At 40.5% G+C, this 19,315-nt stretch overlaps 1 protein-coding gene across 2 annotated transcripts in view; it reads right to left on the bottom strand.

Moving 5' to 3' along the window:
* The window catches only part of dmxl2 (Dmx-like 2), a 101,430-nt gene that overhangs the window by 61,062 nt on the left and 21,053 nt on the right, over positions 1–19,315 (bottom strand). For both annotated transcript variants that reach the window (XM_057828585.1, XM_057828665.1), the window contains exons 3-25: positions 13,967–14,092; positions 13,411–13,482; positions 13,208–13,286; positions 12,841–12,985; positions 12,454–12,520; positions 12,174–12,346; positions 11,912–12,092; positions 11,606–11,786; positions 9,898–10,116; positions 9,557–9,828; positions 9,139–9,408; positions 8,824–9,053; positions 8,514–8,716; positions 8,109–8,230; positions 6,897–6,986; positions 6,663–6,771; positions 6,442–6,561; positions 6,076–6,303; positions 5,687–5,973; positions 1,518–1,684; positions 784–1,432; positions 363–692; positions 156–275 (exon numbers count right to left, since the gene is read on the bottom strand). In XM_057828585.1, coding sequence (XP_057684568.1) covers positions 156–275; positions 363–692; positions 784–1,432; positions 1,518–1,684; positions 5,687–5,973; positions 6,076–6,303; positions 6,442–6,561; positions 6,663–6,771; positions 6,897–6,986; positions 8,109–8,230; positions 8,514–8,716; positions 8,824–9,053; positions 9,139–9,408; positions 9,557–9,828; positions 9,898–10,116; positions 11,606–11,786; positions 11,912–12,092; positions 12,174–12,346; positions 12,454–12,520; positions 12,841–12,985; positions 13,208–13,286; positions 13,411–13,482; positions 13,967–14,092 — 4,440 coding nt within the window. The remainder of the gene's footprint in view (positions 1–155; positions 276–362; positions 693–783; positions 1,433–1,517; positions 1,685–5,686; positions 5,974–6,075; positions 6,304–6,441; positions 6,562–6,662; positions 6,772–6,896; positions 6,987–8,108; positions 8,231–8,513; positions 8,717–8,823; positions 9,054–9,138; positions 9,409–9,556; positions 9,829–9,897; positions 10,117–11,605; positions 11,787–11,911; positions 12,093–12,173; positions 12,347–12,453; positions 12,521–12,840; positions 12,986–13,207; positions 13,287–13,410; positions 13,483–13,966; positions 14,093–19,315) is intronic.

Genomic DNA, 19,315 nt, shown 5'->3' with positions numbered 1-19,315 from the left:
GTAATGATCTATGAATTGACCGATGAATTGTTTTGTCTTGTTTGTTGCGATAATAAGCGGCCATCCTCTCCCAGTCAAAATTAATTGGATTTCTAGCCCCTTCAAATGGCAGCCAATGAGTTAAGCAAGCAAAAGGTAGCTTTGCTTCTTAATACCTGTGCATGCTCTGGTCCAAAGTAAGCAGGACCATATTGCGAGAGGTTGATAACACGAGACTTCTTCTCTGGTTTGTCCGTAGCAAAGTTCACAAAGTCATCCGTGGTGACTGTTGGCACCTGTTAACAGTGAAGTGACAATCGTCAGAATAAGCCTTCATTTTTAATGCCATAATACATTCTACTTGATTTACATCATTGACGTACCTGGAAGAGGTCAGCATATTGGTCCTCGGTAGACATGTGCCCCGCCTCACCATTGGCTACTTTTGGTCCTTTAACAGATTCTTCAGCCCCCTTGAATGAGGTATCTTCGTCAGCCAACATGAGTGCGTAGAGGGGAAGTGGGGGGATGGAGTTGATTTCCGTGTAATCCCGTCCTCCGTCGCGACCGGCCACAATGGTGTCTTTTGCTGTGCTACCAGTCACACTGATGGTTCGGGACAGATGTCTCCTGGCTCCGCCCTCACCTGCCTCCACATCCCTGACTACAGCCACCTCTCCTGCAATACACTTCACCAAATGAGCAAGAATGGCCTGAAAGGAAGATTAATAAATAATTAAATAAAAAATTAGAGTTAATAGACTTTTGTGCCATCAAAAGACTTTATGGACGAGAACGACTCACTTTGGCTCGACGAACCTTTCCCAAATCCATGAGTTCAAGCAGCTGGGTGGGATGATACTGAGGTAATGTCGGGGACAACGAGTGAGCAGCCTCAAAAAGTCCTCCCTCTTGAAGTCCAGCTGGTGCACGTAGGGCCTCATCCACTGCAGTGCTTCCTTCAAACACACTTTTAGATCTGGCTCTCCCTTCAAAAACCGAAGAAGCTTGGGTTTGACTTCCTGCAATGTCTGCAGATGACAGGTTTCCCTCCTCTCCTTCACCGGGCTTCTTGTCCTGGTGCCATTGGGCATATACGTGCATCTCACAGTCCATGCCCACCACCAGGATGCCGTCTCTAACCCAGGAGAGCGAAACTGGCAGAGAAGGAGTGCCATCCACAGAGGACAGCGAGTCCACGGCCCGGAGTAGGATCCAGCGAGAGCGTATCCCCTGTTTAATACTGCCCCCTAGAGGGAGTGTGATGACAGCCACACCCTCTTTGCTGCTTGTCTGCTCATTGACCATGCCAGAGATTCGCCCATACATAAGAATGTTGGAGCCAACCCCCACGGTGAGAATGTGAGAGCCGTCTTCTTTTGATAACCAATCCAAGTGGACGTAATGCTTGATATTGGGGGAGTTGTGGTCTCTGCTCATGTACAGGTCCGATCTGGTACAGCGAGAAATTTTATTTAATATTTGAGACAGCTGATAGCAGTATAGCATCTTACTGAGATCAACAAAGCCTTTCTGACCTGCTGTAAACAAATAGGTTGGAGTCAACGCTGACTCTCGGGTCCAATGTTGGAGAGGGTCTATTAAATTCTTCTAAGTGGAGCGTTTGCTCTAAAACCCACTCTGAACCACCAGTTGATTCACACTCATAAATAGACACATGCATTGAAAACTCTTTTCCAGAAATCTGTAGAAAAATAAAATTTGTGAAAAACATAGATAAAATACCACACAAAGCAGAAAATTGCTATTTATGTCATGACTTTGATATGTGTAAACCAGGAATACCTCATACTTTCAAATATGATTAATTGAACATGTTTTCACAAATCAATATTACTGGTCCGTCTTCATGCTATCTGTTAATTTTTTACACATTGTTAACTATTTTAAAGTGATTTAAAAATGGAAAACAAATTAAACTTTTTGTTAAGTGTCATAGAATTTCACCTCTTCCCCACCAAGATTCAAAGTCTGGATTTTATTAGCAAATGATGAGTCACTCAAGTTATCAAAATATCCAAAAACATTAAATTGTTGTATAAAAAATATGGTCTGGTCACAGTATAATGACATTTTCTGACTATGTGTGCTGCTGTTCTTGTCAACTGGTGTATACAGTGTATCACAAAAGTGAGTACACCCCTCGCATTTCTGCAGATATTTAAGTATATCTCTTTTCATGGGACACCACTGACAAAATGACACTTTGACACAATGAAAATTAGTATGTGTGCAGCTTATATAAATAGAGTTAATTTATTTTCCTCTCAAAGTAACTCAAAATATAGCCATTAATATCTAAACCCCTGGCAACAAAAGTGATTACACCCCTTGGAAACTACGTACATCCCTAAATGTCAAATTGAGTAGTGCTTGTCATTTTCCTTCCAAAATGTGATGTAACTCGTTGCAGGAGTGCTGTCAGCGTTGCTGCAGAGATTGAAGAAGTGGGGGGTCAGCCTGTTAGTGCTCAGACCATACGCCACACTCTACATCAAATTAGTGTGCATGGCTGTCAGCCCAGGAGGAAGCCTCTTCTGAAGACGGTACACAAGAAAGCCCGCCCGTCTCATCAGACCATAGGACATGGTTCCAGTAATCCATGTGCTTTGTTGATACGTCTTCAGCAAACTGTTTGCGGGCTTTCTTGTGTACCGTCTTCAGAAGAGGCTTCCTTCTAGGGTGACAGCCATGCACACCAATTTGATGTAGAATGCGGCGTATGGTCTGAGCACTAACAGGCTGAGCCCCCACTTCTTCATCTCAGCAGCAATGCTGACAGCACTCCTGCAACGAGTCACATGACATTTTGGAGTGAAAAATGACAAGCAATTTGGACATTTAGGGATGTACGTAGTTTCCAAGGGGTGTAATCACTTTTGTTGCCAGGGGTTTAGATATTAATGGCTATATTTTGAGTTACTTTGAGAGGAAAATAAATTAACTATTATATAAGCTGCACACAGACTAATTTTCATTGTGTCAAAGTGTAATTTTGTCAGTGTTGTCCCATGAAAAGAGATATACTTAAATATCTGTAGAAATGTGAGTGGTGTACTCACTTTTGTGATACACTGCATATCGATAATTACTGTTAATAAGCCAACTCTAGTTGGATGTCTATTGGTTTAGTTGTTTGTGTTTGTTTTCCTTTTTTTCCTTCTCTTTCATTGTGTGGACAGGAGTATCCCCCAAAACTTAGGATTCTGGACGATGAGATCAGGGGTGAGATTAAATAAGTTTTTTTGAATAAGTTTTTTCTTCTTCCCACTCTCTTATGAGTGCAAATAATTTTTTAATTATACTGTATTTCTATTTCTTTTTGCATGCTTGAAATACAAAAGCATCATCATCATGAGTAAAAATGTAAAATTCTTTGCGTAAACCTGTTTTGCTATTAATAAATAGCTGTAATATGTCTCGCATGGGGAACTCGGTCAACCAAAAAAGTACATTTGCGTGCAAGTTCCGCATATTACACTGCTTAGTCAGCTCAGCCTTTTACCAAATGCACCACTCATGTCTCTTGGAGCTTTGAAAAAATGTTGGGAGAATGACGTAAACACAGTCGGTTGCTCTGATGAAATATTAAAGGCCACTGTCTAATTAGGCATTTAAATGGGCTTAGGCTGAAAACAGGTCTGTACAATTTTGATCCGAGACAATACAACTAATTAGTGAACATGACCAAAAGTACAGTGTATGACATAAGTGAGTACACCCCTCGCATTTCTGCAGATATTCAAGTATATCTTTTCATGGGACAACGCTGACAAAATGACACTTTGACACAATGAAAAGTATTCTGTGTGCATCTTATACAATAGACTTAATCTATTTTCTCCTCAAAATATAGCCATTAATATCTAAACCCCTGGCAGCAAAAGTGAGTACACCCAATAGAAACTATGTACATCCCTAAATGTCCAAAGTGAGTTCTGCTTGTCATTTTCCCTCCAAAATGTTATCTGACTCGTTACAGGAGTGCTGTCAGCATTGCTGCAGTGATTGAAGAGGTGGGGGGTCAGCCTGTTAGTGCTCAGACCATACGCCGCACTCTACATCAAATTGGTTTGCATGGCTGTCACCCCAGGAGGAAGCCTCTTCTGAAGACGGTGCACAAGAAAGCCCACAAACAGTTTGCTGAAGACATGTCAACAAAGCACATGGATTACTGGAACCATAGCAACAAAGCACATGGATTACTGGAACCATGTCCTATGGTCTGATGAGACGGGTGGGCTTTCTTGTGTACCGTCTTCAGAAGAGGCTTCCTCCTGGGGTGACAGCCATGCAAACCAATTTGATGTAGAGTGCGGCATATGGTCTAAGCACTAACAGGCTGACCCCCCCACCTCTTCAATCTCTGCAGCAATGCTGACAGCACTCCTGTAAGGAGTCACATCACATTTTGGAAGGAAAATGACGAGCAGTACTCAATTTGGACATTTAGGGATGTACGTAGTTTCTATTGGGTGTACTCACTTTTGTTGCCAGGCGTTTAGATATTAATGGCTATATTTTGAGTTATTTTGAGGGGAAAATAAATTAGCTCTATTATATAAGATGCACTCAAACTACTTTTCATCGTGTCAAAGGCTACGTTCATACTACAGGTCTTAATGCACGAATCCGATTTTTTCGTGTTTTTCCGACTCGAGTGAGGCATTAACTTGACGGTCTGAACGTGACAAGTCGCATAGAACGGGACCATTTCAAATCCGATCTGGGTCACTTTCGTATGTGGTCTAAATCCGATCTGGGCCACATTTTTCCAGACTGTCGCGGCGGTCTGTACTGTCCAGTCCCGCAAATCGGATTTCATGCAGCAATTACGTCATCAAATAGCGAGAGAGTCGTTACCGTAGCGATGCACCTGTGCGTTATTAGCGCCTAGCTTGCAGTGAACACGGCTTTCGGGGAAGGGCTGGGCTTCACAACAGTCATAAAAAATAAAAATGGGTTGAGGATAAGCCTGAGAATGCTCAGTTTTCTCTGGTACAAGTGAGCAATATTTCAACATTGCTTACACGGCCGAGAGAGAGTCGGGGCAAACTGCCCATATGTGTGTGACGTGCACGGACAGTGCGTGCATGCTATCGATCCATATAAACTTTGAATATAAGCCTAAACGGGGATTATTTATGTCTGTTATTTGTGTCCTCCTTTTGAAAAGCAAAACATGATATCCCTGGAATGACGGATGACGTGTGTCATTTGTTTTGATGCTTCTGCGCATGCGGGTCTTTTTGCTTAGCGCGTGTCGGACTGCGAATTAGTGCGCATGCGTAATACTTGAACGGTCTCAATGGATAAAAGCAGTATGAACGGGCACGCCAAAAAAACGGATATAACAAAAAATCGGATTCGTGCATTAAGACCTGTAGTATGAACGTAGTCAAAGTGTCATTTTGTTAGTGTTGTCCCATGAAAAGATATACTTAAATACCTTCAGAAATGCGAGGGGTGTACTACCTTTTGTGATACACTGTATATGATAGGAGGTAAGACAGTACTTATGATTTGCTAAAAAGTAGAGATTTCTGAGATGTGCCAGACAGTCAAAAAACATCAGTTACTCGATTTAGGCAGTACAGCTTTACTGCATTTGTGTTTTATTTCAATTGCATCTAGAGGCAAAGTGTTTATTTACTTTTGGAGCAATACAAAATTTGAAATATCTTACCTGTCCTTGACGTGGCTGTTTAAAAGCTACAGCAAGCCTACCAATGTAGGAGCACGACACGGCAACAGGCCGCCCAGACACAAACACTGCGCTGTTGTTGTCTTCTTCCTCATTCATCAAAGCCCATGGCTCCCAGCGGTACATCCGCTTGTCCTGGTCATTGTCACTATCTCCATGATCACCCTCTACAGCGCAGCGCCAAAACCGCACTCGAGAGTCAGAGCAGGTAGTCACAATCAGATATGGAGCCAGGCACACAGGGTAGATGGAGGAGGAACTGAGATGACCTGAAACAAGGCAAAATAGTAACAAACCAGAAATAATGGTTTTCATTTGTGCCAAAAAATATTTTTTGCAGTAATCTGTGGAAGGACAAGGCTAAGGCTGACCAGCAGACGGTGTTGCTCTGGTAACTTCTACCCCGTGGGGCAAGTCAAGTCGCTTGCTGTACACCAGTTTTGAACTGAGAATGAGTTTGCTGGCTGATTGCAAGTTGACTGTGGAGGCTGAGCGTGGAAGAGGTCTGACAGGGGAGGTCTCTGGAGATGAGTCAGCATTCACAACTTGATTGGGAACCAAAAGCTGGCTCTGGAAGCTAGAATCTTGGTTTGGCTCATCTGGACGAAAAGAAACAACATTAAAGCTGACCTACATAGATATGACATCGTGAGTGTGGCAAGCCTCAACTAATAATTACAAAAGCTACAACAAAAACTTAATGGCTTTCTCAAAATAAAAATTTGAGATACTCTTACCGACACAAGCCTGAACAGACTGGAGGTGCAAGTGCCACATTTGTAGCACAGAGTTCCTGTTGAGATCTTTTTCTATCACCACCAGGAAAAATTTCTCCGAAAATGGGGGAGGTTGATAATCTAGAATCAGAAAATTTAATATTAATCTGTTCTAATGGGGTTTAGTTTGGTTCACACATTTGCAGAAAGGCTTTTAATATTAATAATATACTGTAGCGCACCTTGACCAGATAGAAAAGCAGTTGTATGTGTGTCTGGTTCCTTTTGAGGTTTGTAACCTAAAATGAAATCCTCTTGGAAGACATGAAGCAGCTGGGTGTTGGCACCACACTGTATTGCACATAAAAATAGAAAATCTGATTATCTATGTACCCGATTTTTAGCACTTCAAGCTCTTGGGTTTTCTTAGGAGGCATATGTAAAATACAATTGATTAAACAAGTGCAACCTCTCACCTGGTTTGTAATGACATCTAGCTCTATGATGCAGCCAGGTCTGGCGGTGGACTGCTGACTGACAATGTTGAACACTTCGCCAACTAGTTTCTGTACAATGACACACAATGAATACATGCGTACAAGAAATTTGTTGAAAATGCAAAGATATGTTGGTGTGACATTTTGATTTTTTGAATGAATACTTTTCCTGAAATGTGTAAGTTAAGTTTTGTGTTTTGGTTCGATAAATTTCAAACTTGACAAACCCCTACAAGTTAATCCAGAAAATAGGTTACATTTCTTACACAGGAAAAAGCTGACAAGTTATTAAAATGATCACATCATCAGTGGCATTTCTGTGTACAGTTGTACCTCTACATACAAAGTTAATTTGTTTCAGGACCTTGTTTATAAGTCGAAACGGTCGTACATCAAGCAGGATTTTCCCATAAAAACACATTATAATTCCATTAATTCGTTCCACAGCCCGAAAATCTAAACTAAATCCTAAATAAATGCTGCTGGTACTATTGCAAATAACAATTACACAAGGCAAAACAAATAAATTATGAATAAAAATCAGAATAATAATAGTCGTAGTAATAATAATAATACCTGTAATAATGTAACGAATCGGGTTCTAATGTGGTGGATGTGTTTCGCGTGGTGTACCTGAACGCACTGCGTGGCTGACTTGACAGAGTGAGAGAGGACATTTTATTTTCACTTTGTTCAACTGCGATGGACAGCAGGCATGTTGAACAAGTTCTGAAATAAATGATTAAGATTTTTTGGCAATGTTACAACAATAATGGTTGTCATCTTGACTTATAAAGACTGGCGAACGGAGGTCGGAGGAGGAACGTCGAGATCGTAGACATTCTACGGCCGTATTGTAGAGCCAGTTCACGGACGGCACACCACGCTCATATTTTTCTATCATTTCCAGCTTCATTTCAATGGTAAGCCTCACCTTTTTCTTTTTATTTCCCCACCTGCACTAACATTCTTTGAACCAATGTTGATTTCTCTCACAAGAAAATCTTATGTCTTACGGGAAAAACAAGCTGCGGTGCCGTCATAAATCGTTGTATTTCGAGCATGTCGTCAGATGTAGAAATAAATGGCGAGTCAAATTTTACGTCGGATGTTGAAAAGATCGTGTGTTGAAGCGATCGTATATCGAGGTACCACTGTATTTGTTTTCTATGCATGTGTTAGTCCACTCACAGATGTTTCTGGATCTGACAGCTCATCTAGTAGCTTTCTGGCATCCACTACAGCTTGATAGAGACGAAGGTTCTTACCATCTGATGCCACAAAGCAGGCACTGGCACTATTACAGTATGTTCCTGAAGGGCACAAAACATAGTTAATATATATTTATATTTAAAATTGATTTCAAAGGCTGCAGCATATCTTTTTAGATGACACAGTATAATTTTCTATAGTGTAGCTGGATAGCGCTTGGCATCGAAGGGGCTGTGATGTTCAGAAGCTAGATATTATGCACTCACAAATATCAGATGCACGACTGATTCTTGGAACCATATTTAATGCTGCTACTCTGTTATTTCTTTTCAAACTGATGTTATCGTTGAATGTAGTATAATAAACAGGTTTTTGTGTGTTTACCAAGTACAGAGCTAGGGACAAGTGAAGGTAGCCAAGCAACATTGCTGAACGCAGAGGTATGCAGAGAGTTGATTCGAGCCAGTTCAGAGACCCCTCCAGTGCAAGAGAGAGGTCCAATGTGATCTACTCGCCACAAGATGAGTTCACTGTAGATGGCATTGGGGTCATGGAATGTCCTTGTTGCTGCATTGCGAAGCTGCTTCCTGATGTAAGATTTAGAAAAAAACAACAAAAGAGATGTTTGAATTATCACAGCCTCTTTTGATTCTTGTGCAGTTAAAGTGCATTACCCCTCTTCTTTGTGCCTTACCTAGGAAGTCCCTTTTGAAGGGGAAGGGTGGGAGGTTGTTCCCCATCAATGCTGCCAGGAGCTGAGGGCGGTGTAAGCAGGGCATTATGGTGTGAGGAGGTGAGCAGCAGTGGTAGCACCGTGTGACAGGCTTGATCATTCAGATGGAAACGGTGACCGCAGTAGCGGAATTTGTGGGATACGGTCAATACGTTGGAGAATGCAGAGCGCTCGGCAAACGTCACAGCCCACTGGAAACAAGGGAAGCCCCCCCCAATATTTACTGAAAAATACTGGTTTTAAGACCCCCCCCCCAAAACACACACAAACACACACCTGGTTTAGGGATCCATCAATGTGTTTGGAGACCATCATGACAGCTGGACTGATGCTGGGATTGGTGTTAGAAGAAGAGGCCAGGGCAGGCGAACCAAGGCCAGCAGAGGCTGAGACTGAGTGAGCGACATAGGGAACCATCCTCCCCGGGTCGCCTGCTCTTGAACTCTCCCTCTCGGTCAAAGTACACGCATACATCAAAATGTTTTTACTCAACGAGTTAGCATCGCCTGTGGGAAATGCCACTGGGATACGGGAGGAAAAGGACACCTGTGACGAGATTTGGACAACCAAAATCATTAATAGTGACTATTGTTTTAATGCATAGAGTAATACTTGCTCACAAACCATAACATTATAGCAGAGCTTGATTAAACAAAAAACTGCAATGTTTTCATATCATGAATGCTGTCCTTACCTGAACCTGCCTAAAGATGCCCTGATTGAATTCATCCAAGTACTTGACATGCCAAACAAGGAAAGAGCCATCAGTTGGGTGAATGGTGAACAGCATGTCAGGGCTCTTATTCCACTCTGTGGTAAGAATCTCCATTTTTCTCTCCAGCAGCATTGAGGGCAAAGGCAAACTAGAGCTGGATCCTGGAGAGGATGCCTTTGTGCTTCCCTGCTCGCCTGGTTCACCCTCCTCTCCAAGCTCAGATGAGGCTTTGTCAGACATCTCATCTAGGTCTAAAAACACAAAGAAAAGGCGATTAATCGTGTGCTAAATTTGCATTAAACTTGTGTCATTTTTCCTACCAAAATCAAACTTCAATGGGGATCCTTCAGGGTCCAGGGGGTCTTCTGTTGCGTGTTCTAATTGTTGCTCAGAGAACTTGCGAAGCTGTAGCATAAACAGATCCATGGAACATGTGAAGCTTAGGTCTTTATTATTGAGCCAATGAACAACGAATCCTCCTGCGCCGGTGCCATCATCTGCGTTAAAGAGTGCAGAGTCTGCCAGCATTGATGGGAGGTCTGAGAGTGAAAAAAGGAATAAAGAGGAAGTTGAGAAAGCTTGATCATTGAGACACATTGAGTCAATCAATACAGTCATTACCATGAATACCGGGGTAGAAAATTCCTCTCAGATCTTTTTGGCTCTACTATTGCACTGGATTTAAAATAAAATAATGTGTTTCAACACGAAATTTTCAGCTTTAGATAAGGGTATTTCTATCCAAATCACATAAACCGTGCAAAAACAAAACAATATAGCTATACCTACCCACCCTGCAAGGGACCAAAAGTAATGTGACAAATTGAAACTGATAAATTAAATTCGCAATTTTTTAATACTTTTTTGCAAATCATTTACAAGAAAAAACAGCCAGAACTTTGTCACACACAGCCATTCTTCAGTTCCTGCATTTCCCATTAAGTGTTGTCTACAGCTATTGAAATGTATGCTCAATCGGATTCACTCCAGGTGACTAACTAATTAGCTGCAATTGATGGTTATAGATGAACAAGAGTAGTTCTAAAATTGAACCGTTTCTCCATTGCCTGTACAGTAACGCTGCCATATAATCACTTAGAGCATTCAAACTAAGGAACCAGATGAACACCTGATCAAATGATGGATTTACTAGTGTGACTGTGCAGCTACGAAAAGAACTGCACATACTAGTAGTTGCAGATTATTTGGTGGTGATAACAAAATCATTTCAGCATCTTGTGACACTAATAGTCACATTTGGCTTTTGTAAAAACAAATGGCACCGTTTTTTTCCACCATTAACTCATTTGTTGGCATTGAGAGCAATAGACGTCCAATCCCTTTGGACTGGTGGAGGCTGGCCCTCCCAGTCCAAAGGGATTGGTTGTCTATTATCGTCAGTGGTACTGAAACATTAACAGTCAATGCCATTATGCCTGCCATCCAAATTCCATTTGATGTCTAACAGGGTTAATTTGGCCATTTCATAACATTCAATTATTTGACAGCTGAAAGTCTACATTTAAGGCACATGTTGTTCTTTTACAATTTCAAATCCACCGTGATTGTATTTAAAGCCCAACAATGTCCCTATATTCAAGGACTTCACTGCCAACTGAACGTATAAAAACTACATGTGCTGTAACTAGTAGGACAGTTCTGTCAGTCAGCGGTTCTAAGATCTGGAACACTGTAATGCTCAACATCAGAGAATGCCCCACTTTAAAAACCTTCAAGAGTTAAACATTAGGCTAAGAGCAAATCACTCATGTAATCATTTGGTTGGCTTTCAATTATGTTCTAATTAATATTTGTCACATTGTATATTATGCTTTTCTCTCTGTTTTTCTTTGTTTAGCGTGGTCTGCATGGGGTCAATGGATGGAAATCAGCCCATGGCTAGAATCCAGTGTGGTGTGTTTATATGCACATGTTCCATTTATTGTTCATTAACATGCACTGTCCTGACCAAATAAATGAATAAACATGGATCGGAGGTGCAGATAGATGCTTCCAAAAAAACGTTACCTGTGTTGGGATTAATACTGGCTGAGATGTGGAAGTGACACAATGCGTTGGCATGATGAGCAATGTGGCGGTGAGTGTGTGCATCCTGTGTGCCAAGCTGAGAGGGGAGCAGCTCACTGTGAGCTACCAAAGCAGATGATCGTCGCCTTCCCCTACGCAGATGCTTCAGATGGTGAATAGACTATGCAAAAAAAAAAAAAAAAAAAAAAAAAAGCAAAGATTTCAATGTCTGGTGCATAGATAAAATACTTTTTGTTCCACTAATGAGTTCTGTTAAGATCTTATATATGAGTCCATATTGGATACCTCTAAAGCATGCTGAATTTTGTCCTTATTGCCTGCCAAGCCTGGCAAGCTGGAACTAAAAGAGTGCGTGTTGTCGGATATTTGCCCCCCGAGCAAGCTGTCTTCTGGAAGCAGGGTCTCTGACCATAGCCGACACACGCCATCCTCGCAAGATGTCAGCAAAACATTGCAAACTGAACCCCTAAAAGATACATTGAGGATGTAATTAAATGACAACTTAAACTATTAGGATTTTTTTCCTAAATGTGTGTTTATTTCTTACTTTGGCATGTACTTGCTGGTCTTCCTCCATGACATACCAGTGACTGAGCGTGGATGGGCCAGGTAAACAAAGGAGAAGTGAACAGCAGGCGGTTTCTTATCTGAGGGGTCCTGGACCACCACTGCAGAACGCCAGCCCGTAGTGGGATACCATACTTTGAGTAAACAGTCATCCTGCAAACATATGAACACACAAATGTAGAGTACTGTACATATAGATACCCATTCCGGTTCTTTAATATATTGCCGTATTCTTCTGCAAAGTCCCATTATTGCCACACCTTCCCAACTGTTGCGAAGTACTCTCCATCAGGGGACCACTTGGCAACATGCACAGATGCAGCAGTCCTGTGGGGGCCATAAACAAAGACATAAACATAATGCAGATGAAAGATAACTCACCCACATCAGCTGACAATTTGCAATTGTGTGTTTTTGGAGTGCTTTATCAGACTTTCAGTTCTCTGTTCTGGTGGTTTTACTGATCATGCATTTTTGTCATGAGATCCAAATTACTGTTTGGACACATGATCAATGTGAAGCATTTTACAAACATGTTTGGCTATAGAGGTGCTGTTTAAAAAAAGACTGCATTGGCATGCTAATTTTTTAAGCATTTTAACTCAGTTTGGAGTTCTCATTTAAAAATATCTATAAGTGAGACGCACTTGCACTGCCAGACACAGTTCCAGTCATTCAGAACGGGATGGGGCTTGTCTTCAGTCACGTGGCCATCCTCCTCTTCAATTAGAGCATCTGTCAACGGTGGAGCCCACAGCTGGAGCCGCTCGGTTGCTGCTAGGATACGGTTCCCTGGGGACACAGTGGCACCAGGTGACACATCTCACGCAGCCCAAGTTTGATTACCAAAGAGTGCAGAGCATCATATGCACTGATATGCAATTGCACATCTTCCGGGATAACAAATAAGGTAAGGGAGTACAAGCGGTGTGTGGAGAGGATTATTTTAGTCAATTTTTTAGGAGGGGAGGCATTAACGGAGTTTATTTAATCACACAGAAAGCATAGGCATACCCTGTGGGTCCCAGGCCAGGTTGTAGGTGATGGCATCAAGGAAGAACTGCCCTGTCTTTTGCCACTGATAGTTAAGCTGCTGTTAGTGACAGGAGAGCGATACACACACCATGCATTGTTACTGTATCCCTTGCCCACTTCATCATATGATATTTTTCTGCAAACTACTTTGTGCTTATTTGGAAAACGTTACATATGCCTACCTTGTGGCGTTTGTTTGGGTTGGTAGACAGAGGTTCAAAGATACAGACTGTGTTTCCATAGGAGGCAGCAATCTAGATGTAAGTGTAATGTAAAGCCATTAGGAACTATAGTAAAAATAATAACATTTTCAAAAGGTCACAGTCATAGAGGAGATATCACTAAATAGACTGAAGAATTCATTATAATAAATTAGTAAAATTTGTCTAAAAAACAAACACCATGCCAGAAATAAGAACTTACTTAGAAAAATGTAATGGATAAGCGTGTACGCTGTAATACTATTCCTACTACGAAAATTGATAACAACATAGAGTAGCTAGGCTAACTTCCAGTCCTTCTCCTTGTTTTCTCTCCACTTCCATCTGCTGCCTTTTTGGAACTGACCACATTTTAAGATTTGCAGCCAGCAATTTTAATCATGCACAGTGCTTTGACTAACTGCTAACACACAAGTGTGCTGCAGTTTCAGATCTCAATGACTGCAGACAGAGTGGGAAAAAAAATCAAACGGTGTAGGAGGGAATGAATCTTAGTGCGAGTAAGGCCAACACTTACCCTGCCAAGCTGATGGGAGCACTCCACACAGCCCACCTGAATGTTCCCATTTTGGGCTCCTGGGATGATCTGCACACACTCAAAGTCACTGGCCAAGATCACTACATCACAACCTGAGCCGTAGGCCTGGAGAAAAAAAAGAAAAAAAAAAAGAACTAATCATAATGAGCCGTATGTAAGTAAAAACAAGTATTACCAACATAACTGTTAGATACAGACAATATATTAATTTTTTTTTATGTCATACACAATATAAACGCAAAATATGGTTTACATCTTATTTTAAAAACAGAGGTTACGTAAAGCATCAACACCATCCTATTAGAATGTACACAATCATGAACTCCTGGCACATGAATAACTTTATTGGGCGATTTGAAATTCGATGCAAAAAAAAACAAAACTGAAGCTCCTTCATCAGTATTTTACAAAACTATTAAATTACTGCCTTGAATACTAGCACAAACTGACATGAAATAATGCATAAAAATTGTAATGGGAAAGCATGTTACACAATACAATCCATACAATACATAGCAGCTGCATCCAGAAGAATCATAATATACTCCACTGTCACTTTCACTTTTTATTGTGTATAATGGCATTAAAGGGTTATTACCAAAACAGGGCATCTCACACAAAGGCGAAAATCTGTTACTGAAATGAAATAAAACTTAAAAAAAAAAAAAAAAACTTAAAAAAACACCAAAAAAACAAGGGGAAAAAAGAAGTCGGAGCTTCCCTGCATAAGCTGATGCCCATGACCCGACCAATTCCACCAGCTCCAAGCAATATACCTTATTTGCTTTGATCTGAACAAAACACCAAATAGTGGAGATTTTCTATGAATAAGGAGTCAACTGATTCGCTGTGGCGACCTCTGAAGGGAAAAGCCGAAAGGAAAAGAAGAACGGAAGATAGGTTCCATAAAACATTTGTGATTTTGCGAATCCCTAACTAAATGTATGGTTTTGATTGTATTACACAACACCCTACGAGTACCATAATTATTATAAGCTCTGTAATTTCTGGACTATATGCCACACCCACAAATTTTTACACGCAAACAGTATTTCTTCACATACAAGCCGCACTGGACTATGTACCAAGCAGGTGTCCACAATCTATTATGAGAGTTAATTCGTTCCAGGCCCTTGTTTGTAAGTTGAAATGGCCGTATGTTGAGCAGGATTTTCCCATAAGAATACATTATAATTCCATTAATTCGTTCCACAGCCCAAAAACTTACACTAAATCCTTAGTAAATACTGCTGGTACTATTGCATATAGCAATTACACAAAGCAAAACAAATAAATTATGAATACAAATTGGAATAATAACATAATAACAGTAACTAGGCCTGCAAGCAGGACTGAACGGGCCCTCGCAATCTAGCGCAACTCGGACGTCACGCAACTCGGACAGTGTGCTGGTCAGGGTGGTGGCAGATCGTCCACTCTAATCATCTCATTAGAACCTAACATGCTCAAAAGTCGCCTCTTTACATTCACACACCTAAAAGATAAAACCCCCTATTGGAGAGAGTACTACAAAAAGGAGCGAATAAAAGGTCGTCACGGCAACAGACAGAGACATGTGGACATGGGCTGTAAAATAAGTATTTCAAAAGGTCTTGAAACTACAATGACCAACCTGAAAAGAACTGGACATATATTAGAAAAATGAGTGACTTTCTATTGCCACTAGTTGGCGCTGTAGGGTTGATGCAAATGACCCCTACAGAACCCTTCAGAGTATGACTCAACAAGCACGAGATGTTTGGCACAGATATGTTGAAGAAGTTATGACTGTTCAAAACTTGTGGTGAATTGAAATGCTTTAGTCATTTTCACTTCTCCTGTTGGACTCTTCTGCTTCAACCTAACCTCAGTATTTTTCATCAGGCACCTAAACACATGTCTGATGGCTACCCTGATGCAGGTTTCAGGTGAATATTTTTTTTTCCTTGGAGGAGGAGCCTGTTTAGTAAAAAAAAAAGGCATTTCCTGTTCCCGATAGGGAGTGCTAGGCCTAATGGGTAATGTTTCAATGCACTCGTGTTAAGGGTGGGATCCCGCACATACATGCCAGATATGAAAAAGACTGAATGGTGTGTCAAGGAGCTATTAGTCTTTTACTGAATTTGTCATTTTGCCAAAAAAATGGCCGACTTTGGCACCACGCCCAGGTCAGACCCATGAATGAAAATGCACCATTTTGAAAATTTTAGATCTCCTATGTCTCCTGAATGGTCTCACGAATTTTGAAGATGATCCAACTAACTTCCTCTGTGACAAGATCTCAAATGTGCACCCTGTTAATTGATAAAATTTCACATTCGATCAAAATACCCTATTTCCTGTTGGGTTTGGAATATGGGTTCAAAAGACTTTTTGGAGCAGTTTTGCACAAGGTATCGACTCCCCAAATTTCATTGCTCTACATTAAAAAAAACTAATCGGAAACGCCTTTTTGAAAAATTCAAAATGGCCACTGAGCCATTTTGTTACATTTTTTTTGTAACGTCGCAATATTATCGAAATCCACGTAAAGCCGCATGTATGTGCAAAATTTGGGGAGTTTTCGTGCATGTTCTGGCCTCCAAATGTAAACTGTACTACAAATGGATAAAAATTTCACATTCAATCCAAAATACCCAATTTTCTGTTGGATTTGGAAAATGGGTGCAAGAGACTTTTTGGAGCAGTTTTGCATAAGGTATGGACTCTCCAAATTTCATTGCTCTACGTTGAAAAAACCCAATAGGAAAGGCCTTTTTTAAAACTCCTTTCTGTCGCCACTAGTTGGCACTGTAGAGTTGATGCAAATGACCCCTACAAAACCCTTCAAGGTATGACTCTCAACAAGCACGGGAAGTTTGGCGCAGATATGTTGTATATCTGCCGAGTTATGACTGTTCTAGGGCTGCAGCTAACGAATATTTTAGTAATCGACTGAAAATTCTATCATCGAGTAATCGGATAAAACATTTTTTTATAGGTAAAGAGCAATTATACATATTGATGAGAAAAGAAGACGTAATATTGAACCATTTTCAGTCAATCAATGTCTTTATTTTCAATGTACATTGTTGAAAACAGCCAATTGCTTGTCAAATGTGACAAAAAACAAAAAGACTAGTTCACTGCTTTCACTCCAAAAACTTTTAGATCTTATAAAAAATTATATATATTTCTTACCTAAAAATGTGATGATGCTTGATAACAAACATGACTTAAAGGGCAACTGAAGAGCTTTTCAGATTTCGCTCTTAAATTTTTTACTCAGTTGAATTGTATTAAATGCATCATTCGCTCTCTCAAAAAGTCACATTAAAAAAAATAATAATAATAATTGACTGCGTAGTTTTTGAGTTATGGCCATAGCAACACCATAGCAACGAGGGACGCGCCGTCCTGCCGACCGCTACCTCATGACGTAACTTCTAGGAAGCCTCGCCACCACTCTGAACACGGAAATATAGCACCACGCTATCCTCGCCATATATTGCAAACATTTTCTGGGTTTTACTCGCAGGATTCGTCATGCCATCTCGATGTGTAGCGATGAATTACTCACAGGAAGACTCGAGACTCTAGGAGTGGTCCAAAAAAAACTTCTGCAAAGGTTTGGACCGTTTTTGTTAGCATGCATACAGGTCCACAATCGGCTCATTGTTTTCATCATTTCAGACACGACAGCTTTGAAAACCTACAACAATGCAACCTTGGTTTTACAAAGACGTAAGTAGAACATTAATGGCTTTTTTTGATAAACGAGGGGGACTCCTACTGCCTGTTTGTTGAAGTGCGACTTTTTTTTGTTGTTGCTGTTGGCCTGTCATAAGTAGATAGGTTGGCTGACATGTCGTCTACTCATGTGATTTTATTACTATATCAATAGGTATTATGTAAATTCAAATGTCCCCAGCACCAAATAGGTCCTTGGCTTGTTGTTTTTTGGCCTGTCACAGGGTAGATATAAAGCCTATAACAACAAAACAATCCACCTGTCAGGCCCTAATGTATCAAATACATCTCAATAAAACAATAACTTGTTCTACTTCAACATCAAGGTCTGCCTATTTGAAGAGGGAACAATAGCATCAAACAGATGCTGCTTTGACTGGGGCATTATTATTTGATCACTAAGAAATTATTATTAAATTAAAATTAGGATTCATCCAACATTTTCATGCTGCTGTGATTTTTTTTTCTCCAGGAAGCCAAACATAAAAAATTAAGTGGCGGAAACCCTCAACACGATGAAAAAAAGCATTGCAAGTCAATCGCCACCCAGTTTCCCAAAATCAAGAGAGAGTGGGTCGAGTCATATGATGACCCAAGTGATGCGGTGTCCAGCGATGACGACTGAAGAGATCCTATGAGGCCTGCCAGATGCTGAATTTTTTCCGTCTGCGACATCAGATGACAATGACTTAGGAGAAATAAATGTAGCAAATTTTGATGACATGAAATCATAAACTAGTCATATATACATTACACATTTTTCAAAAGAAAAATCTAGTTACCTTCATATATAATACATATTTATCATATAAATACATATTTCCCACTGCCATTATCATTTTTCAATGTTGCGCTAGTCCGTTGTTATCCTAACTTTGTTTTGCTTACTAAATTTATGTTCTTTGATGTGTGCCATTGTGTGCTTGGGATAACTTAGCTCATATGTTGGAAAATGAATGAATGAATGAATGAATGTTGTGTCACAATCTGACAGCGAAAGCTGATGCTGATTCAACATAAATCTGGTATCATTTATTATTGTGGCCTATTGAATATTTTTTCAGAATGTAATATAACTACAATATATTGTATACCAATACAATGCATTAAACAGTCAACAAAATGTGTCAATGTTGTTTACAATTTATGGTTTTATTTTTTTAATGTAATTCATGCCCCTGTCAGTGCTTCAGCCTCCTCAAGTTTGACTCTCACATCTGGGATCTCCTGACGACACAGGCATAATGTTGGAAGGGTAATTACTTGACGGTTTAGAGGAACACCTGGAAAATAAAATCTTTTTGTCATTTATTTTGAAAAATCAATAACATATCATTTATTTAGCCACATTTGGGCTGGCTTTACCATATTTAGATCGGTAGGAGCTGTCCCATTACCTAATATCCAGTTTTAGCTAGGTGGAGAGCATGGAAAAATATACAACCATGTAATCGCATTCTCTCTAATAAAAAAATCACGATGCTGGATTTAGGTTTACCACTCACTCTCCCGTTCGTGAAGTGTCGAGCTGTCAAATGGCGTCATGACGCCATCTGCTGTGTCAAGTAAATCGCCGTCATCTGATGCCACAGGTTCAAA

Source organism: Corythoichthys intestinalis, chromosome 1 (assembly GCF_030265065.1).
Source record: "Corythoichthys intestinalis isolate RoL2023-P3 chromosome 1, ASM3026506v1, whole genome shotgun sequence".
Lineage (NCBI taxonomy): Eukaryota > Metazoa > Chordata > Actinopteri > Syngnathiformes > Syngnathidae > Corythoichthys > Corythoichthys intestinalis.
This window is presented reverse-complemented; position numbering and strand designations above follow the sequence as displayed.